Source organism: Vespa crabro, chromosome 8 (assembly GCF_910589235.1).
Source record: "Vespa crabro chromosome 8, iyVesCrab1.2, whole genome shotgun sequence".
Lineage (NCBI taxonomy): Eukaryota > Metazoa > Arthropoda > Insecta > Hymenoptera > Vespidae > Vespa > Vespa crabro.
In genome coordinates this window covers 6,043,946-6,070,297 of record NC_060962.1, presented here as the reverse complement: position 1 = coordinate 6,070,297, position 26,352 = coordinate 6,043,946, and the positions used below count along the sequence as shown (strand labels likewise).

Below are 26,352 nucleotides of genomic sequence, written 5' to 3'. Positions count from 1 at the left end.
TCGATTTATAATGTATAATTTCTGGACAAACGTCAACTACGTGAATTACTTTATGATCAATCATTTGACTTCAATGAGGAACATTTGGATGCTTTATTTGATGAAATATAAAGAGAATCAATTATGCGTTCCTTTAAAGAAATAAAATTGTAACTGCGTAATTATAGCAACTTCGACAGCTTGATATAGCAATCTATAAAAAAAAAAAGCCGAATTCATCGAAATATTGGAATCATCAAGTCTTTTTTTCTGATTGAGCTATATTTATAAACGACAGAACAAATTTGGAATTTTTATACGAATTCCATAAGAAATGCAAATAATTAAATATTTCATTTTCGTTTTATTGTTTGAATTGAAAAGAATGATAAAGACTATTTTATGTTTCAAACGATTAATAAAAATTTGACAATTAATGAAAGTTTGATTATTAATAAAAAAAAAAAAAAGAAAAAAAAAACAAAAAATATTCACATAATCTTCTATATTTATTTATCGTAATTTCCCTATATTTTTCTGCCGACAAAGTAACATCTAATGAATAATCCAATACTCAAATCATTTTATACGTTTGTTTTTTTTTTTTTTTTTTTTTTTTTTTTTTTTTCTTAATAGCACTTATGTGCGAAACATATTCGTCAATATCTAATATTATACACACACAATGAAAAATCGACTGGTTATTTCCTGATTTATTTCCTCGTATCAGTCAATATTATTTAGTAATCATACAACGGGGAAATCCCCAAGCGTCTTATCGATATATAATACAATATATATATATATATATATATATATATATATATATATATATATATATATATATATAAAATTTGTTTTTGAAAGAAATACTTGTGCATTCATTATTTAATTAATTTAAAATGCAAATCGTTTAGAAATATATCATGTTCATGGACGTATTCATTTTTGCTCACAAAGGACATATATTATCAGTACTTGACAGCAGAGTCTGAACCGTTCTTATGAATAAAGCAAATCTTAAATTAATCATAAGTATGGTAATAACTTAAAAATATATTACAGTTATGCAATCAAATGTTGAAAGATCTTTTTATTTATTATATATCATAATCTCTGTTATTAGGTTTTAAATACAGTTTGATCATTTTATATCAACATATTAGATAATTTTGTTTTCTAGAAATAAAAATATAAATTTGGCACATCAAGAATCCAATACTAAACAAGCGAAATATATGGTTGATTATATTTATGAACAAAGTATACATTTGCAATGTAGAGTAATGCAAAAAATATCAAGATTATAATGATTCTAATATGAACAAAGAATATCAAACGATCAAAAATAAATTGGTATGACATAAGGTATGCTATATCTAATGATGTAAATATAGTTAAAAGTAAATATGAAAACAAAAAGGTATTCTGCGATTTTTGTAAAAAAGAAAAAAAAAAAAAAAAAAAACCGTATTGGAGATTTGAATAAGCATAGAAAAAAAAACAAGACGAAAAAAAAATCTTATTTGTTATCTTTGTAAACAAAAATGTTTTCATGTTTCAAATATTATTAGACATCAAAGAGTATGCATTTATATGGGCAAAATGTCAATGCAATTTCTCGAAAAAATATTTATCGAGTAAACATTGCAAATGATATCTTCGAATATATAATACAACAATATATGATTATAAAACTGTGCATATATATATTTGTGTATATAAGTATATATATATATATATATGTATATGCGCGTAAGAAAACAAAATAGTATCACATTATTTTGTTTTTTCATCTTTGGTTATACATTTTATTATCGTACACACAAATTCTTATCAGTAAATATTTCAAAATTTGCCACATGGCACAGAAAGACAATAAATGCAATGTAGCTGTTTGCTCAAACATCAAAGTAAAGGTGAATGAATCAATCAAAGGAAAGTGAAATTAAGCTTAATTGTTCATAAAAATAGTTCTCTTGCTCTTTCAATTTTTTTTTTTTGTTTTATAAGTTAATCAGAGAAAATATATCTATATTCACATATTTGTTAGACATTAGAATTAGTATGTAAGTCCGTAAGAATAGATTCATTGATAGTATAACACATATCTTTTTGTGGTGGCCGTTGTAATGGATGTGCTAATAATTTTGCCATATTATCGTGCAATTTTGCGGCATTCCTTCCTACTTCTAAGATATAAGAAAAATTTGTTGTGTCCAAAGTAGTTATTTCAGCGTATACTTCTTCACATAAATTCTCAGTAGTTGGTGGTTCGTGTACAAATAAGACGTCCAAAAAGAAATATGGATTTTCGGTTAAATTTTCAAGACATTTTTGTCCAGTATTAAATCTTGGTATACAATTAGATCTTGAGTATATCAAAATTACGCGAGTTGTAAACATTGGGAAAGACATGCCACAATTTTTTATTGGCATTTGAGATTGTATTTCTTCAAAGACTTGTCCTATATCAAATGTTTTTTCGTCATCACTGCTTTCCTCTATTGTATCAAGATTATTCAAAATGGTTTTGATATTGTTTGTAAAATCACAAACCCAACGTATAGTAGATGATTCCAATATCATAAGACCATATTCGTGTTTTCGCTGTATTGTAGATTTGGCATTGATAAAAGTTTCTACCACACGTTTTATCATATACAATGGTGAATAAGATTCACCGGTGCCAACTTTGAATGACGTAGATTTTTCCTCTTTTACCGTATCAACAACAAATAAGATCTTTTCAGGTATATTTAATTCAGGCAAATTTCTAATATTTTCTTGTACAGTATTAGTCTTTTTACTGTCTAAATTTCGACTCGATGTATTACTGTTATTTGATGTCGGCGTTTTCGATTGTTCTGGAGTATTTACAGGAGGAGTAAACATAGTGGCAGATGTTAATTTTGCCGAAACAGTATCAATTTCTTCGTTCAAATCTTGTGTAGTTGACATGTTTTATAATTTTATGTTAACATATAACCTGAACGATACTCTCTCAAATGTCAGATTAACATCAATATAATCAGACAATGGACAAACGTTATAATATATGCACGTTTATCGTAAATATTTTCTTTTTTAGATTAGAAAAATAAAATTTCATTTGCATTAATAACAATCACAATCATAATCACTGTCTTTAAACGACTCGTAATTGTTCGTAACAATTTGTAACTATATTAATCATTCCTTGCGTATGATCATGTTACGGAACGTAAAAGTTCAATAAAAATTCCGGGCACTACGTTTTAGTTAATTCTTCGATGCAGGCAGCACTGCGCTATATGTACATTCCATTGCTTTAATTTTCAGAAATAGATATATTTTGACTGAAGATTTGTTCGTAATTATTTTACGAAAGAGAATAGTTCAAAATTAATGTCGTAATTATATCAAATATTATAAGATGAAAAATATTCTTATGCTTTTATATATACGAAAGGCACTTTTTTATATTTGCGTATTGGTGATTATTCGTTGTTAGAAGAAAAATCGAAAGATGGTAGGAGTATCGACTAGAAAAATTTTGATTTAAATTATAATTTTAATAGCCCATTTCAATTTCGAGAAGACAATAAAAAAGTGATTCTAACAAAAAGAAAATTATATACGAGTTATTTTTCAAAAAGTATTCCTTTTAACGAATCAAAAAAAAAAATCTAAAAGATTTTTTCCCTAGAATAGTCTTACATCTTCAGTCTATATTATTTATGATTTTACTCTACATGGCATTTATGTCGTTAATCGAATAATTTTTAGAGGTTAGATTTGTTTATTGTTAGAGTGAGATGAAATATTATTTGTTTACAGTAATAAATTGATAAATTGTATTTATCGTATAGATTTCTAATAATAAAATATGAAATAATTTTTTTTCCCGTAATAAATGTAAAGTAAAGAAATTAATCTAACGTCAAAATTATAAATAATACATGGTGTATCTCAAGTCGTTTGATAAAATGTACAATCAACAACATTTATCTTTACATTCGATTGATACTTATTTTGAACCTTTTTTAAAAAGTGTTTTAAATAAAGATAGATTGGGTAAGATCATTTTATCCTTAATGATTATTGTTCATTAATTTATGGATTTATTTTTCTAATAATTAATTTTTATTTAAATACATACATAGACATATATAATTTTGTATTATCGTAATACAATGTATATTTTTTTTTAGGAGTGGGATGGGGTGTAATAGAACTAGATTCTATATTTTCTAGTTGTGGAAAAACAAAAGGAGATAGTTTTAAATTATCAATTCCTTATGCTGGTCAGAATCTTGTTTGGAATGTACTATTCGATAGTCAATATCCTGAGTTAGGTCCTGATTTTATATTTAGCGATGATACATTTTTAATGGATCCAGATATTGAGAATTTATCAAAATATGTACCCAGTCTTGCTAAATGGGATTATAAAAATAATAATGCATTATTAAAAGTCATTGTTGAACTTCTATCCTACTATAAAGAACATCAAGTATGTTTGTATCATTGATAAAAATATAAAATTTACGGTAAATATATCAATATTAATAAGAATTGTTTTATGTTTTTAGATACAGTTATTGAAAAGGCAAGGGGAACGTTTAAACTTAGAATATAATATGTTAATAGAAACAGTATCTGAAGAAGATATTGAAGTAATTTTGTTACCAGTGGGTACAAAGCCAACAGAAGCTTATTTTTCCATACGCTTGGATATAGATTTTTCTCAATTACCTACTCGAATCAATCAAGCCCAGAATGATGCCGCTATGCTCTTAGTTACATTTTGTGGACAAGATTGGAATTGTGTTGCTCCAAATCTTTATTTATCACAAAGTTTAGAAGAGACATTTTCTGGTGCAGCATCATTGCATATACCTCCTTTTTTGCCCACTAGTTATTTAACAGCTTATATACCAAAAGTAAAAGAACTTATTATGGATAAGGTATGTTAATCATAATTTTAAAAAAATTCTTTATTTTAATTATTCTAATAATTAACTTTTAAAAAATTTTCAATTGCAGATAAATACAATAATTCAGTGTTATGAAAGTAGAAAAAAATTTGTATCAGCTTTACTCTTATTACAAAGGGATTCTATTATTGAGTACGATGCTATTGAATTTCACGATATCACTCTACTTTTAGAACATAGAGATTTTTACTTTTTGGTGCATTTTCATCTTACATCAAAGTTTCCAAAGGAAAAACCATCAATAACATTGCAATCTGTTTATCATATGACAGTACAAGGTAATTTATACAGCGAAGAGTTAAACAATAACTACAATTGGTCAACAATTACAAATATTCAACGTTGGAATCCGCGACAAATGATTAGTAAAATATTATTGTATATTATAGAAAAGGAAGTTCCTAAGTTTCAAGAAAAGTCTACTAAAAATAACCGGTTTTAATCAGTTGTTTGATTAAATATACTTATATATTAATATTTTATGATTTGTTATCTATAAGAAATTAGTATTTATCTCTGTAAAAAATGATATTCCTTTGTTTTAATAAAATATGATAATCTTTTGTCATTTTTAATTTTTTTTTTTTTTTTTTTTTTTTAAATGATGCGATTAAACATTTATATTGTAATTAACTTTAAAACTTTGTTATTGTTTAACATTTAAATGCATAAAAATATAAAATAAGTACATTCGAATGAAAGAAGTATTACAATAAAATTTGTATTGCAACATAATAATTTATTGACAAAGGACAAGAATTATCACTGCTATTATAACAATTATACCATCATATTACAACAATAAAATCTTGATTTTAAAACAATTTTACAGACAAAATTTTTATTCGAAGTTGCGTGTGTGTATGTGGTGCGCCGCCACCTAGTGATGTAAATAATAAAATACATGTTCAGAATTGGAGGGAGGAATAGTTAGTCTATAGTAACACGTGACAAATTAATTCATGGAGCACTTGTGAACAATTTGAAGTATTTTAAATTTGTTAACTATCATGAAAAAATTATTAATGATCAATGATTTTAATAAGAATATTATAGTCTAATACAAATAGTGTGAAAGTGAAATAGTAAGATATTGAAATGGTAAGTTAGAGTGATAGTGTTAGAATGATAATTTATATTATGTTTTATGTATATATTTATCCATAATATCTACGTATAATGTAGAACTAATTAGTTGTGCGTAATTTTTCTATACTTGCAATAGTTTGTTTTGAAAATGTTATTAAACGTAGTAATAAAGTAATGTCCGTTATATCAATACGTTATATTTTGGATTATGTACGGCTTTATTTTTTACGGCACAATAGATACAATATATAATTCTGTTGTAACATAGATGAAAATTATTCAGAAAAAAAAATACAAGAGTGCGTGCAACATTTAAATATAATAATCATAATAATCATAATAATCATAATAATCATAATAATCATAATAATAATATTAATAATAATAATAATAATAATCTATGCATAATATAAAATTACAAATTACATGAATTGTTGAAATAATTTAATTTTCTAATCATTTTTTAAAATATTCCTATATAGAAATTCATTCATTGCATACTGTATTCATATTATTCACTATTTTGACATTGTTACATAAATTTGAAATATTTTATTTGTTTATATAAACACAAAATTGTATAATTGTTATGATACTTCTACATCAATATTAATTGAATGCACATATTGGTAATATAGTATATTACAAGAAGTTTTATTTGTGTAATTGTTTCATTTATATTGCGTAATAATAATAATAATAATAATAATAATAATAATAATAATAATAAAAACTTATTATTTATTTGTAATAAACTAGCTACATAGTAAGACACTGAACGAATGTCTCATAAATACTTATTTATCACATATCCATGAAAATAAATTAAATTATATAATAGTATAAGAAAGTAGTGCTAATAATGATTCTAGAGATGATTTAAAAGAGTATTGGTAATGTCTGTCATATATTTGACACGGATCGTACCTACGGGAAAAGGATTTGTACAAATTGTTGTAGCATGAATAATGATTCTAGCATATAAGAAATATATTTATAATTATATGATCATCGAGAACACACTGTCGATGTATAAGCATATCACTTACTGCAGTAATTGTCGAAATGTATTTACAACTCTTTTTAAGATTTCAGTTGTATTTTTTCTGCAGAATAAACATATGAGTTCTAACTTATAAATATATACTACTAAAAATGAATAAAATTAATGTGGGATTGTACCAAAAGGTTTAAATACGTTCTCTACTGTTGTAAATATCAACAAATGTATTAAAGATTTTGTAATATTATACTTAATAGTTAGCTACAATTTTAATCAATTACAGCTTAATTGGACCACCTTTTCTTTTATAGAGGAGGTAAAAATGGTCCATACAAATTTTCAGTCGTTTCGGCTCTTAATAAGTAAAATAAATACATTTATTGTACATATTAAATGGATAAAAACATTATGTATTAAAATTACTGTACTGCTATTTGCATTTAATTTTAATAATTATGTGTAAATAGTTATAATCTGATTTACTAAGTATAATTAAACAACTTATTTTTATAGTCCATAAAAAGTATTTTTGAGTTCATAATAAATTTTAATAACTTATCTGAAATTTATTGAAAACTTTATTGAAGAAGTTGATTTTATTATCTTTTTTTAAAATTAGTGACTATACTCAACTTTAAAAAAATAGACGTATATAAAACCATACATGATCAAGGTATTTGAAAATACATATATCCGGAAAACTTTTTATTGTTTATTAAGAGAGTATCAAATTTGGCAGCTTCAGTCTAAATAAGACAAAGAGTCTTCAGTTCCCTTACAAGGGTTAGTAAATACTGTATAGGTATATTAAGTCAGTCTACAAACATCCTACTGAAAGGATGTTGCTTCCTAACTACATTACTTCTAAACCAATATTAATAATAAAAAAGTTGTCTTACAAAAAGCGGAGTAAAAAAGTTATACCTGAAAAATATGCCCGTAGAAACGATCCAATAATAAGTTTTATGAAATGGATATGTACTACACTTCTCCAAGCATTAACATTCATACTGACTAGCAAACACTATACAAGCAATAAAGCAGTTATAAACTCATTATAACATGTTTATAATAAGATTAATAACTTTTTCTTTAGAAATGCAATGACAAATGCTTTTCCATACTTGCTGTATCATTACAAAATATTTTATGTTTGCTGGGTCAGTATTTCTTTTGCAATATATTCAGGAGTAGATTTTTGTGCAATTGTGCAACATTGTTTTTATGTAAAAGTGCGAAAATGTTGACAGACCATTGATAACAACCAAGATTCTCAAACTTATATTTTTGTTGAGTCTTTTTAACTGAGTGTGGGTACAAAGAGGAATATTAAAAATGGGATGTAATTAAATAAGAAAGGAAGGTAAAGTGTAAAGTGCATGTGTACCAATATACTGTGGAACATGAATCATTTGATAATAGTAATGAATTTTCTCATAATTCTTGCAATTTCTTCCGTACCCCTTGGAGTACAGCTTACAAGAATATAGAATATGTATAATAATTATGAACTGTAGATATTTGCTTTTTTTTTTGTTCTTAAGCTATGCGCGATTTGTTTGTTTTCGTTATTCTCCTTTTTCCGTCTCCTCGTAATATATTACAATTTGATTCACATTTATACACGTACATAAGAATCCACGTGCCATGTGGACCCACATTCTATATTAAAATTACATACTTCATATTGTATCATTCAATTCGTTTATGTCGTCCTCATTTATATTTTTCATTGTGTTTTGATTTCACCGTTCCGCTTTATTTAATCGCCAATCCTAATAGATACTGTTGCTCGTCATGTTACAGAGGTACGATTTTTTTCTTTTCTTCTTTTTTTTTTTTTTGTATTATTTCGTATCTCATAAAACATTAATTAGTTATCTATTTAAATGTCAATGTATATAACCTCATGAAAAGAATCCTTCGTTCATGGAAATTCAACGGATAACGCGTGTTTCCAATGAAGATTCTTAAATAAATTGGACCTTATACGGAGATCAGGACAACAATGAAATTTAATCGACTCGCCCATACAAGGGAACGATATCCTTTTGTATCCAAAAATCGCAATTTGGATAATCGTGCTGCGGTAAGGGATCCTGACTAACAATCAGAACTCTATTCGCACCTGATGGATCAGCTTGAGCTACTTCTCCGTGCCACACATAATGATTGAACAACTGTTGCATTGCCGATACATGCCTTTTTTCTTCTGGCGTTCTTGCAGCATAAGTACCAAGTATAGCTGCTGCATCGCTATCAGGATCTGCCAAGTTTCCACGTGGCTGAGTTGCTACATAGAATGGAACATTCGATTTCATGCTGGCAACTGTCATCAATGGACAGACCACTCGTATGTCCGATATCATTCTAACCAGACCTTCAAAAGTAGCGTTGTATCGTCTACAAATTCAATAAAGATAATAAAGAGAAGATTTAAATTTGAAGCTGAACCTATAAATTATCTAAAGATAAGAAATTAAATGATTATTTTATTACCTGAGAGCTTCATCCGCTAATCCGCTAGTGCCTAATAAAGATTCACGAATGATCTTTTCTATTTGAGTGGAGTTGAAAATAACATCCGAAGAGAGATATCGTGCCGGAGTTCCGGAGTGGGCAGTGGTACCCATAACGACCTTAACAGGCAACTCGTCCCTCACCCAAATCTCACCAACATGTTCCTGTAAGATAGCACCATCTAGAACAAGCCACTCGTGCATTCGATCCCTCGCCAAAGTCTCTCTCGTTTCCGGCAGCCCAACAAAGCTACTATGCCAAGTTTCCGGTACGGCATCTATCAGATCTTCGGCACCCTTGCTACGCAAACAATTCGCATCCGTGCATCGAATGGAATTAAGAAACTGTTCGCTCTGTTGTTCAGACTTTTTAAGCTCTTTACGAGGGAAAATCGCGCTACCGCTTGAGACCCAGACTCTCGAAAAGAGATTACGAGTTTTTCGTATTCCTACGAGTGTCGTGACTAAAGTACCACCAGCTCTATGACCCCAAAGAGTTACGGAAGTTTTGTTGCCACCAAAATACTGGATATTCAATTGGACCCATTGTAGGGCGGCTATGATGTCCGAGAGTCCGTAATTACCGGACGTAGGTGGATGTGTAGCTCGAGAAAGTGGTTCGGTCGCTAAGAATCCGAAAATTCCCAATCTGTTGAAAAAAAAAAAAAATCAATTTTTAAACGAACGGGATTAAGTAATATTCTTTTTAATCATTTTTCAATAATAACGCAAAACCCGTACCGAAAGTTAGGTCTCACGAAGATCATGTCACGAACACGAGCGAGTTTTGCCGATGGTTGCATTACACCAGGCGATGAGCCGCTTAAAGTTTCCGCACCGATCATGACTACTACCGGTAAAGGTGAATCATATCGTACGTCTGGCGTAAATACATCAAGATAAAGGCAATCCTCGACCCCGTCGATTCTACCGGAAGTTTCACGTTGCCAACACATCTCCGAGGCATTGTGAGCCAAATAAGTTCCGTTCCAACAGTGTTCGAGTCTACTGAGCGGTTCAGCGGTTTGCCATCGACGATTTTCAACTGGTGGGACAGCATATGGTATTCCACGAAAAGCGTATGCACCATCTTCTAAGACACCTTGAATGGGTCCACATGATGTTACCGCTTTTATGTACTTGCCGGTTTTATGAGATTGATTAGCGCTTCTTCTTGGTCCATTACAAGCGACACATATGATAATAATCACCGACAGTAGAATACACAATGAAGCAGCTTTTAAAAAAACAATAAACACTTTTTATTTACTTGTTTATTAATTTAAACAAACAAATAACGATCACAAATCGTAACTAGATCTTACAAAAATGATGATATATCATACATACCTAAGGCAAATAAATTTCGCCTTGCAGCTCTCACACAAACTGCACAGACCTGACGTTTTGGAAGTTCTGCTCCATCAGCAGCGTCGCTATCTAAACGTACCGTTTCCATGCCATCCTCATTAGCGATAGGATTTTTTTCTGTCCCACCGTCATCAAGGGTTTCGATACTGGCCAAACCAGCGGTACCAGTCGTTCCCAAGTCAGCATCTCCATCCTGTAAAAAAACGAAACAAAATTGATGTTCAACGCGTTTAAGACACGAGATGTTTTGTCTATTAGACAAATATGTAGACTCGTGTGTACCTTGGGAAATAGATTCTGACCGACAAAGCTACTTATATAAATCCTGCCTTTACCCATTATCATTTGATCATTGACATTACTTCTAACGAATACTCGTGAAAGTTTAACGTAACGATATTTCTACGGATAACGGTAGATGATAAGTCTTAGCCGAAGAGCAGAAAGTAACTGAGGAAAGAACGAATCAGGTTGCACAGATGTAATCAACACCTGGACGAGCGTAGAGTACGGTTTAGAAGTACACTCGTAACCTAGCATATTGTGTCTTACACCAAAGACGAGGGTAAAAAGTGTTGTGTTAATGAACGGTTTTGATGGTATACGCAAGATACAGAGAGATAAGAAAGAAAGTACGTATTTATTTTCCTCACTCTGAGATGAAAAGATGGTAACACGATGCGTTAAAATTAAACTTCAAAAGTTTTAATAGTTTAATTAAAAGTGAAAGTTTTTATTCTATCGTAGAATTATTGATAAAAATACTTCAGTGATTTTAAGTCACTTGCATCAAAATGTATCGTAGGTGATTTTTTAAAGAATGAATCGAAGGTTAAACATCTTGAAGTTGTCTTATTGATCAAGCCCACTTGACAATCTAACAGAGACCATTCTTATAGGAACAAAAAAGCTATATGGAAAGATGTTCTCGGTAACATAATGTCTGAAAAAAAAATCTAAGTTCATGTAAAACTTCAACTTCTTCCCATAGAAAATATTTCGACATTCTTATTCGTGTCTTATCTCGTACTTTGAAACGCAGCATACATACGTAGACTAAGGTAAAGGAATAGTTAGGAGAAAAGAGGATCATAAGAGGACGCTTCGAAGAAAGGCTGTACGTGCCCGAGAGGCTTGAAAAACCTCGTAAGGTTTCGTCAAAGGGTCTGCTGTGGATGGTTTCATATCCGACAAGCCGCAACACTATGTATTTAGTTACACCAGACCATCTATTTCTCTTTCGTATTTCTATATTCAAAACAATGTTTATTGAGTATGTAGAATTTAGAAGAAAAGGAAAAAAAGAAAAGCATTTACCACGCGATACGCCATTACGCACTTTTCTTCGATCGTTTAATACTCTCATATAAAAATTATTACCTTATTCTTCTTTCTAGGAAATACGGATACCAGCGGTAATCTAATGGCATTTAGAATGCCCTTTCGTCCTTCCTTCTCCTTTGAGTCCTTTGCCGGGGTTGTTGGTTTCTCAGGAGCAGGAGACGCATTTTGTTCGTTTTCCTTTGTCATAACAGCTGTAGTTTCTGTATCTGTCAATTCGGCGGGTTTGGTTTCATCGTCCTGACAAAAAACAGATCAGCAATCTCAATGATTATATGATATATGAAAGGTAAAGCTTTAGTCTTATGTAAATGTAATCGTTTAATATAAAGTTTCTTTGCTATTTTATAATGCAAGATTCAGAATGTTCTAACGATAGTATCCTTTAAAACGATAAGTAAAAGCTTTTTTCTTTTTTTTCTTTCTTTCTTCCCCTCCATATTAATACCTTTTCGAAGAGGATTCTACATTTGGCAGCGTAATCTGGTATAGGTATATACACTTCTCGTGCTCAGAAGGGATACAGATGGTACGTGATTCTATATTTGGTCTTTGAATGTCCTTTCAAGTGGCGTCGCGTGGCCTAACTGTCGAGTGCTCGAGAGAGTGAAAGAGAGAAAGAGAAAGAGAGGAAAGAGACGCGTGTACATATACACTTGAAAAAGCATGGGAGAGTACGAAGTGGTACCGGTAGCTTAAGCAATAAATTCTTTTCTTTCAAGACAGAAGTATGCTCTTTTATTGCTTATACTACAGGATACCATATAACAAAATATATATATTTGTAAAATCTATTAACGTTATAATATTCATTCGCAATATAATTGATAATTCTTACATTTGAAAATGTTTCGAAAAGATTCTTGATTTGATTTTTTCTCTACCCCCTCCTTCTCCCACCCCTCAATATAGTTTTCAAATGTGATTGTGAATAATCGTGACAAAAATAAATTTGGAAACGACAACACGAAAAAAGACGTTGCCAAATGTCACGTCGTACAGCTCATAAGTTTTCAGTTTGGTCGAAGCGAAAGAAAGAAAGAAAGAAAGAAAGAAAGAAAGAAAGAAATAAAGAAAAAAGGAAAGAAAGAAAGAAAAAAAAATCTACTCATGAACTTGAATACGAGGGGTTCGTGGTGTCCGTTCAGTGGTTTCCTTATGGCGCCACACGAAGGTTACAGGGGAATTGTATTTGTCTGCACGGAAATAATTCGATAATGTTACGTCGATAAAATGATACAACTCTATTCTATTTAAAACATTTCAATGATATAATATATTTAATCTAAATATTATTCTCATTTAATTAAAATGTATAAAATAAAAATCCAAGTTATAAATCGTTCGAAGAGGTAAACTTATAATATATTTATAATTTAAAATTTATATATATATATATATATATATATATATATATATATATTGGTTTAATATTATTGTTCATTAGTAAAATAAAACAAAACAAAAAAATAATTAACTCATTGCATGATAATCGTTTACCACAGAATCCATGACTCATACGTTTAATTTTAACGGACAATAGAATGCACCGAGTATGAACACAATAGAGTTTCATTTAGAATTTTTCAATAAAGCTATCGGATATCTACTATTATTGTAACTATGCTCGCTAGTTTCGCGATGCTATTACCTCGAAAGAAAATGCAAGTGAAATCATTAAGTTAAAACTTTGTTAATATTTTCTTTTATTTTATAATGTATATATATATATATATATATATATATATATATATATATATGTATATATATATATTTAGTCACTTCAATGATTCTTCTTGAATGTTATAGATGAGACACCGGAAACGAGGGTGGCCACGCGGAGAAAAAGTCCAATTTTCTGGTCTGTCGGATTCTCTCATTAGCTTTCGCAGGGGGAAAAATTGACAGTCATTTTTGTACAATTGGGTATAAAAAAAAATCACGTTCTTTTTAAAGTTCTGTGATATATTCGAAGAATAAATTTTATTCAATAAATTCGACAGGGAGAAAAAAAATAAATAAATAAAAAAAAAAAAAAAACAATGAGAAAATAAAAAATAAAGAATGTCTAGCCAATCATTATAATTTATAAATGATAATATTTATAATTCGACTGTGAACGTTCACATGAATGGATATTATTATAAAAAAATGATAATAACGTGAAATCAAGATAAAAATTTGTTTAGTTTTTAAAGAATTTCGTATATACACACGTAAATCAGAATATTCCTGATGAGTCAAAAATTATCTACAAGATTATTATAAATTAGCAAAGCATAATATTTCATCCAAGTATGTTAGAAATATTTTAAACAAATATGATTCATGTAACATGCGGAATATATGGATTAAACAAAGTTGCGGAAGAGATGAGTCTTCTTTTTTCGTTAGTAAATAATATGACATCTTTGGTTAATCAAATATTTATGATAGCAATAAATGAAGAGAAACAAGATATCAAAGTTAACTTGCTTCGAATGGTACGAGAATAATTTCTGCTTAACGAGAGACGAGACCGATATGGTCGATCGATAACAACAAAGGTCAATCTACCTTCAACCGAGAATCATAAATAAGTTAGAGGCGCGACAGACGATGTTAGAAGAAAAGAAAATTTCCCATCAATCTTCATCGAATAGAACTTCAATAATATAATATATTATCGTAATTATTTCTAAAAACATGCACAGAAAAACACACATAAGTGATTTTGTAAGATATTAATATCTAATATATAAGTTTGATAATATCAATAAAATATATCGTACGTATTGTATTCGGTTTAATTCAATTAAAGATATGTACGTAAAATGTAAACAAAGTATTGTGACATTATTGTAATATGAGCGTAAACGTAGTATTTATTTGTAAAAATAAATGATGTATAATGTTGAAAGATAAAAAGTAATAAAAATACAAATAGGTTAATATTTATCCTCGTTATTATATGGCTATTTTGCTCATAAAAAACAAAAACAAAAACAAAAAAAAATAATAAAAATAAATAATTATTTAATTGAAACCACATGCTAGAAGTATCTCACTATGATGAGCTTACGTCAAAATCGAAGACTAGCGTATCAACATCATGATACTTTTTCTTTTCCTTGTACGCACATGTGCTCACTTCGCAAATATTATTCCTTTTAAACGTTCAGTAAAATTAGATTTCATGGACAAGGATATATCTACTCTTGAGATATCGAGTGTATATATATATATATATATATATATATATATATATATGTGTGTGTGTATTAATCTAAATTAATGTACGAGTAATGTACTGCATTTTTTTTTTTTTTTTTTTTTTTTTTTTTTAATGAATTTCGAAAATAGGCCATGACTTGGGGTTCCAATGTCGAACAGCTGCTCCAAGAAGAAGGAGCAAAAGAGAAAGGGAAAAAAATTCTTTGGGGCCTTCTAACGTACTCCTAACGTCGAGTTGTATCGTTCCTATCCTAGGTTTTCAGGTCTACTAATTCGAACACGAATTCTCAGGACTGTTGTTAAAGCCAGTCCTACAATCATTTCGTGACTACGCGAGAGAAATCTTCGATTTTATGATTGTAGGTCTGTAACTGTGCATTCCCAGTTTCTCGATTGAACTCTCATCCGATCATTGGAAAGTGTTTCATTCCGTATACGACACACTGAAAGAGCTCCTTTTCCAATAATGACTTTTGTCCAGTCACCTCGTTCTTCTTTCCACGATCCGGAACTCAATTCCAGTTTATCTTTACGAGTAATCGTAAGATTACTATCCGATCACAATGCAATCGGAATCGATTTAATTTAAAGGTAATTCCTTTACGAAGATCATTTTACTTTCCGATAAGTTCGAATTTAAGCTCGAATCAAATCATTGTATTATTTTCTTTCTAAGGTAATTTAATATCTCGTGTGATATCAAGGCTTGATGTTCATTGAACATCATCTTTTTTTTTTATCTTTTTTTTTTTATAAGCGTCCTCGTTACTAAGTCTTCATCGTGAAGAACCTGTTCCTAAAATGCTCAACCACGACGATGACGACGTTTCGTTCCTCTTCTCGCAGCTTCTCTCGAGAGCCCGACAGTATCCACTTCGATACTGTCTAGTCATCTTCTTGCCGGTGACTGCTCTTTCTCCGTCTCTCTCTCTCTCTCTTTCTCTTTCTCTTTCTTTCTTTCTTCCTTCTCGAAGGAAGCATTATGTGTATGCATGTTCTATGCACACGATACGTGACTCGTTTCTTTCTTTTTCTATTCGTCTGTGTTTTTCTCTCTTTCTCTCTGTCTCTTCTTTTACTTGTATTCGAAGTACCACGCCTGGACACGTACAGTATTTATGTGTATATATCGTCCCGTACACGCACACAATTACGAATACTATATAAACCCTTTTGGAGTGTGCCGGCATTTGATGCCGTATTGTACGAGACTATGGCTACCAATGATTCGCAACGCTCTGCACATTTCGATTAGTTCTCGTCTAGGCGCCTGCTAGTCTTCTATCCCATCGTTTTCATTGACTCTTCAATAAGAGATATCTTATCAATTTTACTCATTAATTCTCTAAATCGATCTTGTCTGTTAATTTTTATATTTATAGCAAAATTAAATATGATTTAAATGTTATATCATAGTTTAAAAAGTTTGCTTTGTGAAATCTATTTGGAAGATTACCAAGTACGGTTAAGGACAGTTCTTTTCAATGGTGAACGTTCACGTAGTGATGACCTTTAATTAAACGTAATTCACGTTTGTTACACCAGCTTTTTCTTTTTCATCGTCTGGCATACGACATTATGGTACAGTTTAAACTCACTAAAAGAATCTATCGCCTTTTCCTTTATCTTCTCCAACCCTCGACATGTCATAAGCATTGATTAACGTCGATTTAATTTAATATCCCCACTCCCTTCTCCCTGTCTTTTTTTCCTTTGTCACCTTGTTGGATTTTTTCTCACTGCCATTTGAAAAGATCGAACAAACAATGCTGCCTCTTGTTCATTCCTTATTTCCTTTAACATTTTATTCGATGCCGATACGCATTATGCTTCAAGAAAGGGATTAACCATTATAATTTATTTTATATATTATAGAGTTTTTTCATTTGCTTTATAAGCTAAATAGAATGGAATATAAAATTATTTAAAAATGAGCCAAAAGAAACCGATTATAATTCATTCTTTTTTTCTCTTTTATCACGTAAAAAAGGACTGGATATGTATTTTACAAGAATTCAACTATAATTGGTATTGAAAAAATTAATCCGTATATCGATCAATACTTTTGTTTGTCAACCTCGAAAAATTTTAGATACCAAACCGTATGTTATGTAGATAAAACGTATTTGATTCTATAGCTATAATTCCATGAGTTATTTACAAATTTACAAGAAATAGAAAAAACCATATTTATTCGTATAAAACAAAAAGGAAAAGAAAATATGTCAAACGATTTTAAATAATCGAAAAATAACATTTTTGAGTGAAGTTCACATACTATATCACATTATAATGGGACATTATTAATAGTAATTCAATTTAGATAAAGGTAATGGTTCCGATAAAGCGGGACGTTTAAATTAAATTTTAATGAAATAACTAAAAAGAGAAGGGGGAGATGGTGCTGCCACCGAAGGGATTTGCGGCAAGAGAGGGAAGCCCCGTTTGGTGGACATCCTCCAGCGGGAGAAATCGATATCAGACGCAACTTTCACCCCTCTTCCTTTTCATCGACCCCCCATTGTCGTGTGCTACCGTACTGCAGGCACCAGCACGAAATTTCCACGTTAAAACGCATAGCTAGCGTTCCAGTTAAAACGCAGTTTTGTATTATCTCGATGAAAATGAATATTGAAACTTTTCTACGCTATACTACAGTGATAATCTTTGCATACATGTAGATACATACATACATATGTGTATATATATATATATATATATATATATATATATATATATATATATATATATATATATATGATAGGCCTCTTATGCCTACCGATTAATTGTGTTTTGAAACAATGATCTATCTATAATATCCTGTTATTCGTAAAAAAAATTAATGATTCTCTTGAGAAAAAGAGACAATCAAATAGTAAGACAAAAATCAAGGGAGCCCCACTATTACCATATTAAACGGTCCGAATTTGGATGATAAATTTTGATTGCGTAAAAACGGGACTCCTGGAACGTACACATGCGCGTAGTGCGATATACTGTATTGATGTAAACACGCACTGGTATTGTGTAGGTGAAACGATATAATACGAGAGAAAGAGAGTGCACAATATCATCGTGCTCGGCCATGTGGTGGCGTACTCTGGTCGGAGGGGTTCCGGTTATTCTGGTTCTGGCCTTCGGCTTTCGACCACCCCAAAAAAGCAGATCTGCCGGAGAAAAAAGGACGAAGAAGAAGATAGGAGGCTCTTATGAAAGGAAGAGAGAAAGAGAGGGAGAGAGAGAGAGAGAAAGAGAGGGAGAGAGAGGGAGAGAAAGAGAAAAGAATCGAGAGAAACACACAGATGACAGAAACAAACTAGATTCCGAGGCTTAGATAATCGCATCATTTATACGAGATGATACTCAATCAATGATTGCGATGATATTTTTTTATTCTTTTCTGTTTTAAACAAACAGAAAAGAAAATAATGAGATAGCCAAAAATCTACTATTTCTGTAATTAAAATGAAAAGGATGGTAGAGTTTGTTATAACTACGTTCCGCTACGTTGAAATTAAATTGATAATTCGTGAGTGGAAAACAGAAAGGTCGTGTGACATAAAACAACGAAATGAAATGAGTGCTTCCGGTTCCTCTACCAGGTGACACACCATTAAGTAGTACAATAAAAATGGACTCTTTCCTGTTCGAGACATGCATACGCATCCATCCAAACGAGAGACTGGAGCGTGAAAATTATGATAAAGCTCATGATGATCATATCACAAAAGAGAATATATATACCATGTATTATATATACATTTATGTTTATCAATAATTCAATAACATAATTGACAAGGTCATATAAAAAATAACCTTTAAAAAAACCGATAAAAAAAAGTTTTGAAATTACCTTAGATGTTAATCTACTTGTACCAGGACCGTATAATAAATATATATATATATATATATATATATATATATATATATATATATATATTGTACGTTAGAAATTAGTCACCCATGAGAACGCACCTGGCGTTTACCTACTATAACCCAAGACTCCATCTTTTTTGTACTATAGTACGAATCATCTATCAAATACGATGGATAGGTTCGTAACGCATGTTATTTCCTTTAACTCGGTATTAATATCTCGAAAATAACAAACAATTGAAATTTTACATATTCCATAGAAATAAATTCTAATATTTTTATTAATTCAATCAATGAATCTCGAACGAACAGATACAAATCTTTTACACCGAACTCATTTCCTATTTTTATACGTCATATCGTATCCACGTTGAAAAAGAGAACATAAAAACATATTATAGCTTAAAGCTGTGTCTACGAGTCTTCACAAATCATCTCCCTTGACTTTGGATGAGGTTTACATAAAAACTTTTACTCTTTTTTGAGCTAAATTTACGAGTTCGAAATAAAAGAAGCGTAGGATAACCGTAGAGATAGGAAAAATCCATAGCAACAGAAAGCTATGAAACATGAAAAATAATATTTTGACTAGAAGAAACGAGTCGAGACACATTACAACCTAACGCGTTGATTAGTGTTGATTAATCTTTCACGTCATTTCATCGATCTTTCATGTCATTTTTCACGCGTTGTCACGTTTCTTCAGCTGGTCTAGAAAAATCGATGCATTTGTTTTTACAAAACGTGATGTTTAATGATCACACACGTATATCGATCTCTTATAAATTCTATTCAATTTAATAACAATATTAATTTCTTTTTATTTTTTTTTTATTTTTTAATGTAACGAAATTTTGTCTAGTTGCCGATTCATTCCATTTAACATCCGACGCTGTTTTCGTCAACGGTTTTTCAGGTCTCCCCTACAATATCGAAAAGCAAAACAAACTTTTCCCCAACCCAAAGCTTTTCTGATTTACACTTGAATAATCTCAGATCAAAAGGCATAACCAAATATGTGATTTGTATACCAACGATACCGCACTTTTAATAGTACGAACGTACGAAACATACGGAACAGTTGGCTCTAGTAAGTATCTACAATAAACATGAATATAATACGCTTCGATAGATCATAAATCATTACAATGCTTTCATTCTCTATGTATACATATGTTATTTACGATATTCTCTACGAGAATATACGTTATTTACGATAAATTCGAAAGTTACGATTTGAAGGAAGGGGAGGTGATCATCTTCACAGAGAAGTTTCTTTGCCAATTAAGAGAGTAATAAGACGAGTTAAGGGCAATTGGAGAAATTAGTCGCGTGCAATGGCTCGGGGAGACTGTCTTATTGTCATCAGTCTGGGAATTTCAAAGGAAGACGCCACGAGAAAAGTGAAAAAGGTAAAAAAGAAAAAGAAAGGCGCTAAGAAATCGCACGAAAAGAGCCTTCGTTAAATTTTCTATGACACGACGAAGACGATTCACGTCTCTCTATCCCTCTCTTTTTCACACATATACACATACACATACCTATAAACGCTTTATTATGTTCTACTCTAGCTTTTTCTTTCTATAGAAAACTATCTATCTTTTTTGCACGCTCACCCTTCTTCGGTATTTGTACTTTGTGCTCGCTCGAAATCGACAAAACTCATCATTTTTATCCAAGAGAATTCTTTTACACATTCTTTCAAAAATATCAACGATTGTGACCGACTTATATTCTACTCCAATACTTTCACCGTTAAGTTTATTCATTTTTTAAATAAATCAAAACTTACACCAAACATTTGTTATAATTCTCTCTCTTCATTGTTTTTCTTTTTCTTTTTTTTAATAAAAACTCGTTTTAATACTTTCATTCATACTTTATCTAATGTTCAATTTCGTAAATATTAATTTTTAATTTTAATTTTTATTAATTTAATATATGTTTGTACGTAAATTAAATTATATTAATTAATGTATTAATAAAAATAATTAATTTCAATGTTTCAAGCATTTCAAATAAGAGTCGAAATGAACGAATTGTATTTTACATGAGCTTTTTAATTTAATCATACGTAAGAAAAAAAGAAACGAAAAGAAAAGAAAATGATGCGAACGCCACGTGTCTCTGAATTCTTTCGACAAATTTTTTTCCAAAAGCAAATGTTTTCTTATTCTCTGGCTCACTACTTCGCCATAAATAGTAAAAAGTATAATATATTATTATTCACATTATGACTGTGGGTAAAGAAAGAAAGAGAAAGAGTTCTATTTTCGAATGCTCGACCCTTTGAATGGAACTCAAAGAATAAATTTAAATGTATAGATTGCGAGGAAACGAATTGTTCACCATAAACTTACAAGATATATAAGACATTTATGTTCTTAATTAAAAAAAAAAAAAAAAAAGAAAGAAGAAGAAGAAGATGAAGAAGAAGAAAAAAGAAAAAACGAAAAAGAAAGAAAAGAAAAAGAAAGAAAAAGGAAAAGCAAATGAATAAATGTTTATTCTCGAAGAAGTACCGTTCCAAATAAGCATATTTCTTTTTTAGAACGAGAATAGAAGACAAGAAGGAAGATATAAAAGACGAGAAAATACAAAGAGAAGGCAGTACGTTGACGCAGAAATTTATACGAACGTCAGAATGTAGGTCGAAAAATAGAAAGAAAGGCATCTTCGACAAGCTGAATAGCATTATTAAATGGTACAAAGCATAAATTAGAATATTCTGAAAGCGTACAACAAAATGAAATACGATTCTCATTACAGTTCGATTAAACTTGGTAAGGTGGCAGATTTTCTCCGCAAATGAGAGTCATTTAAGGAAGATTGTGAATCACATTCGATGGCCGTTGAAAGGCAAGATTAGTCGAAAACATTATTCATTGAAAATAAAGAGAAGATCATATTCTAATATTCCTTTCTACAAATTCGAAAGTATACTCATATTGAGTAAAGAATATAAAAAAATGAAAAAGTGACTTTATCCTTAAAAATAACTAAATTTCTCTCACGAGATGATGATAATTATATTCTATTTAAAAATATTTGAGAATAGATGAAACGAATAATCAGAAAATTTAAGATGAAAATAATTTGTAAATAATATTTATCGAGAATCTTTAAAATGTTCCAAAATTTTAACATTAAGGACGAATAAATATTAAAAAGATAATAATACTCTTAGGCTTGTAAATCGACGATCAAGCCGATATCGGTCTATTATTACGTGTTTTTTAACGTTACTATGGAAACCCTTTTGCGAGGTAAACTCGCCTCGAAGAACGTAAACGCTGCCCTCACGGTGCACTCACGAAGGGTGTTCGCAACCCCGTAACGATTTCCTTTTCCAACGTTAAACCGCATGACGTCAAACTGTGCACCTGGCATCGATGAGGAACTCATTAAAGGACGATGAATGAACAAAAAAAAAAAAAAAACAATGGAAAATTGTACAGGTATATTGAGCTGAATTATTAAGATAAATATATTTATTAATAAATAATTATTAAAAAATCATTTAACATTATTGAAAACTTTTCAAAAAATCCTTTCAAATATAATGGAGCTAAACGCGCATTGGATAATTATAAGATAATTCTGTCTACGTTTAATAGTTAATAAACAATTTTAATATCATTATATAATTATGTAATTTTTTTCTTCTTCTTCTTTTTATTATTATTATTATACTATTTAATAACTTGTAAGTTCTTATAGATTATTGCAATATATAAGTTCGTTCCTTTTTTAATATAATAATGTAAATAATTAATGTTTAAAAATATTAAGAATTCAATGTTACTACATTTAACTCTTTTTTCTTTTTTTAAATTTACCTTGCATGGTTCCTTGCTCTTGGTACGACAAAATCCTGGCATCTTGATACCGCCAATTGGTATCTTCTTCTTCGGTTTATTCTCCTCGGATTCTAAATCAGATGCAGGTGCAGCACCGGTATGTTTAGTGTTCTCGGCGTTTAGCATCTTCTCCCTCTCCTCCTCCGCAATTTCCTTTTTGTCCATACTTTTATCTTTGTCCTGATCCGCTTGGCTCATCGTTCACCACTGAATAGAATTAATACCATTGAATGGAGTACAGACAAAATATTCATATTAAACTTAAACGTTCTCAATTAAATGAACATTCGCATAATAAATTTTGTGTTATATACCGATTTATACTATTATTTTATTGTATATTAATTAATGATATTATTAATTATTCATTACATATTTAAGAATTAGAAAAATCTATTAGAAAAAGATTATAACAAATGCAGTTCTTTCATCTATAGAATGTATATTATTACGATCTCGTACATGATGTTGAAAAAAAAAAAAGAGAAAGAAAAACTAGATATTTACTTTCTATCATTAAAGATCAATTAAAAGACTACGTTATGCTGTTGTTATTATATCGTTCAGTTTCACTTGGTCACAAGACGAAAAGGATCTATTGTTATTATTAAATAATCTAATAAACGTATATTACGCGTTTTTGTTCGACAAAACGAATCGTCGTGGTTCTTCAATCAGTCAAATTTAATCACATTTCCTGCACCCGATTTGAGTCAATTTACCGTTGCAATTTAGAACTCTTATTAACCATATGATACCTATCTTAAGCCAGAAACCGTGATAATATTGTCGTATGAGATACATAAATGAAAGAATGAGTAGATGTGAATAAAAACCTGTTAAGAAAACCATGTAACTGTGAATCGTTTAAGGCGGGAAAAAAAAAAGAAAAAAGAAGGAAAAAAGAAAAAGAAATATTGTACAAAAATAAATCCAAATATATTTAAAATAGACAAAAAAATTTCTATTAGGAATGTAACCTTAACACTTTGTTTTTTTTTCCTTTTGTTTATATCATCGTATAATTATTCTTCCGTTCGATAATAGATTTGATTATTTATTTTTCTTTTTTCGCAATATTCCATTTGTGTGTATGTGTGTGTGTGTGTGTGTATGTCAAAGAGCAATATTATTTTCAGTTGATAGAATATATGCACGAATATGTGTACATAGAGTGCAGAGAGCGAGTTCGAGGACCGGTAGCATACAATCGATCGATTTACGTCTGGACGTCTCGACGCGCCTATATCTCTATACTATACCTATTACAAATAGTGTTGCTTCCCGTATGGTCTAGTAATAGATTTTTCGATTATGTTGAAAGCATATACCGCATATATTTAATATAATATATTGTAAACATATAAAATAAATATTTTCGTAGAACACGTTGAAATTCCAGAGGCACGAACTTTTAGAAACTTTTACACAACTATACTAAAAGAAAAAAAGATTCATACAGGTAACAAATCTCTACTATTTGAAAGGAAGAAAGAACGAAAACGGATAACGCTATAATTTCAGGTACTCTCGGGACAAGGTATTCTCGGTCTGTCTCTCTTTCTCTTTCTCTCCCTTTCTCTCTCTCTCTCTCTCTCTCTCTCTTTCTCTTCGCAGGGAGTAACAGTTCTACGTTCTTCTATCCGGTAGATGAAGAAACGTTCGTTACTTGAGATGAAAAAATAATGGAAAAACTTTTCGTACTTCCGATAGACAAAAGTATCAACTAAATCATGCAATCGATCGAAGTAAACATATTTCGATTCAAAACATAGTTTCATTCTAAATGAACAATTATCCGATATCTTGTATAACATTCGGATTCGATTTGTTAATTGCAAACAAAAAGAAAAATTTCATAGGTTTTTTATATTTCTACAATTACAATAAAATTAACTGCACGATATCGGAATAACACTCATATTAATTAATGTTTCATATCCGATAAAGTACATATATCGTTAAAAACAAATTCGATGCTTTGTCGGAAGCATAAATAAAAATTTTTAATCTGTTTAGCGAGATACGTAATTTCATGCTAATGAAAAAAATGTTTTATCACATAGTCGTTATTTTGCAAGTATTTTTTTTCCAAAAGATTATTTATACCAATTTAAATTTCATTGTAACGATGGATATTCGTTTCTCATATTTTATGAAGAAATTAAATAAATATCATAGAACAGAGAAACGGACGAAATATTAAATAGAGAGATATCATAGAAAGAGCAACTTTGTGTATTCCTTTAAAAGAAATAAAACGTGCTTACCTCTTTCAAGTAACGTTCGACAACGATGGTCATCCAGCTTCACACTGTAATAATGGAACGCGACGAGATGAACGTAAATTGTTCACAAAGAATTTCTTTTCGTTCGTTTTTACTCGATAATGAAAAATCGAAAGAGATAGAAAAAAGAGAGAGAGAAACAGAGAGAGATTCAGAGAAAGAAAAAGAACAGTGAACGTTGCAACTAGTACGATTATGCGATAAAATTATCGAAAACTACTTTCTTTCTCTTCTTATTGCATACTCGCGACAACGGCAAGCGCGTAACTGAAGCATCGACAAGTAACGGAAGAAACGGAAGCGTTGCAAAAGAAGCGCGCTGAGGTATCGACCAATAAGAAACTCGGATTGCCAATAGTTAGTCTAAAATGCACTGGTAGCGCCACTGCATTAATTTTCTTAGTTTCGCGCGCATGTCTCCGATATTTTATTTTTACGAAGATATATGCGAAATGAATAATATTTTATACACAAAAATATGGCGTACTCTGAAGGGTACTTTAAAATCTTTAACAAAAATTTATTGATTCCAGCCTTCAATTTGTTATAATTGTTCAAGCAACATTTGATTTTCTTTATACTTATATATTATAAAAAAATAAAGAAATATCTCCTGACATCTGTCGGACAGGTAAAAAAAAAAAAAAATACAAAAAGGGCGTATTGTTGAAATAATTGATATTTTATAATTATTATAATTATAATGTTAAATTATGATGATTGTTGTTACACCTTTATGTGCAACAATATTATTTTAATTAAATCACTATGAAAACAATAAAAATTAAATATGTTATATCTATCGTGTTCGATTAATAAAAGAACTGTTATAAG

General features: G+C 30.1%; 3 protein-coding genes and 2 long non-coding RNA genes across 5 annotated transcripts; 3 read left to right on the top strand and 2 right to left on the bottom strand.

Moving 5' to 3' along the window:
• Positions 1-1,761: 1,761 nt before the first annotated feature.
• LOC124425844 (BRISC and BRCA1-A complex member 1-like) lies at positions 1,762-3,395 on the bottom strand. Its single transcript, XM_046966816.1, has one exon. It carries the CDS (start codon positions 2,938-2,940, stop codon positions 2,029-2,031), a length of 912 nt encoding a protein of 303 aa, XP_046822772.1. The 5' UTR covers positions 2,941-3,395; the 3' UTR covers positions 1,762-2,028.
• Positions 3,396-3,789: 394 nt separating this feature from the next.
• LOC124425843 (BRISC and BRCA1-A complex member 2-like) lies at positions 3,790-5,533 on the top strand. The gene is made up of 4 exons (XM_046966815.1): positions 3,790-4,035; positions 4,173-4,474; positions 4,554-4,928; positions 5,008-5,533. Exons 1-4 carry the CDS (start codon positions 3,921-3,923, stop codon positions 5,398-5,400), a joined length of 1,185 nt encoding a protein of 394 aa, XP_046822771.1. The 5' UTR covers positions 3,790-3,920; the 3' UTR covers positions 5,401-5,533.
• A 143-nt stretch (positions 5,534-5,676) lies between these two features.
• Positions 5,677-25,796, bottom strand: LOC124425838 (neurotactin). The gene is made up of 7 exons (XM_046966811.1): positions 25,501-25,796; positions 23,210-23,437; positions 12,321-12,521; positions 10,920-11,133; positions 10,311-10,806; positions 9,550-10,218; positions 5,677-9,453 (listed from the first exon to the last, which is right to left on the bottom strand). The coding sequence occupies exons 2-7, from the start codon at positions 23,426-23,428 to the stop codon at positions 9,066-9,068; spliced, it is 2,187 nt and encodes a 728-aa protein (XP_046822767.1). The 5' UTR covers positions 23,429-23,437; positions 25,501-25,796; the 3' UTR covers positions 5,677-9,065.
• On the top strand, positions 12,447-15,214 carry LOC124425841. Its single transcript, XR_006942587.1, has 2 exons — positions 12,447-12,570; positions 14,091-15,214. It is a non-coding gene; the product is annotated as an uncharacterized LOC124425841 (long non-coding RNA).
• On the top strand, positions 19,509-22,809 carry LOC124425840. The gene is made up of 4 exons (XR_006942586.1): positions 19,509-20,460; positions 20,613-20,782; positions 21,922-22,074; positions 22,140-22,809. It is a non-coding gene; the product is annotated as an uncharacterized LOC124425840 (long non-coding RNA).
• Positions 25,797-26,352: the final 556 nt, after the last annotated feature.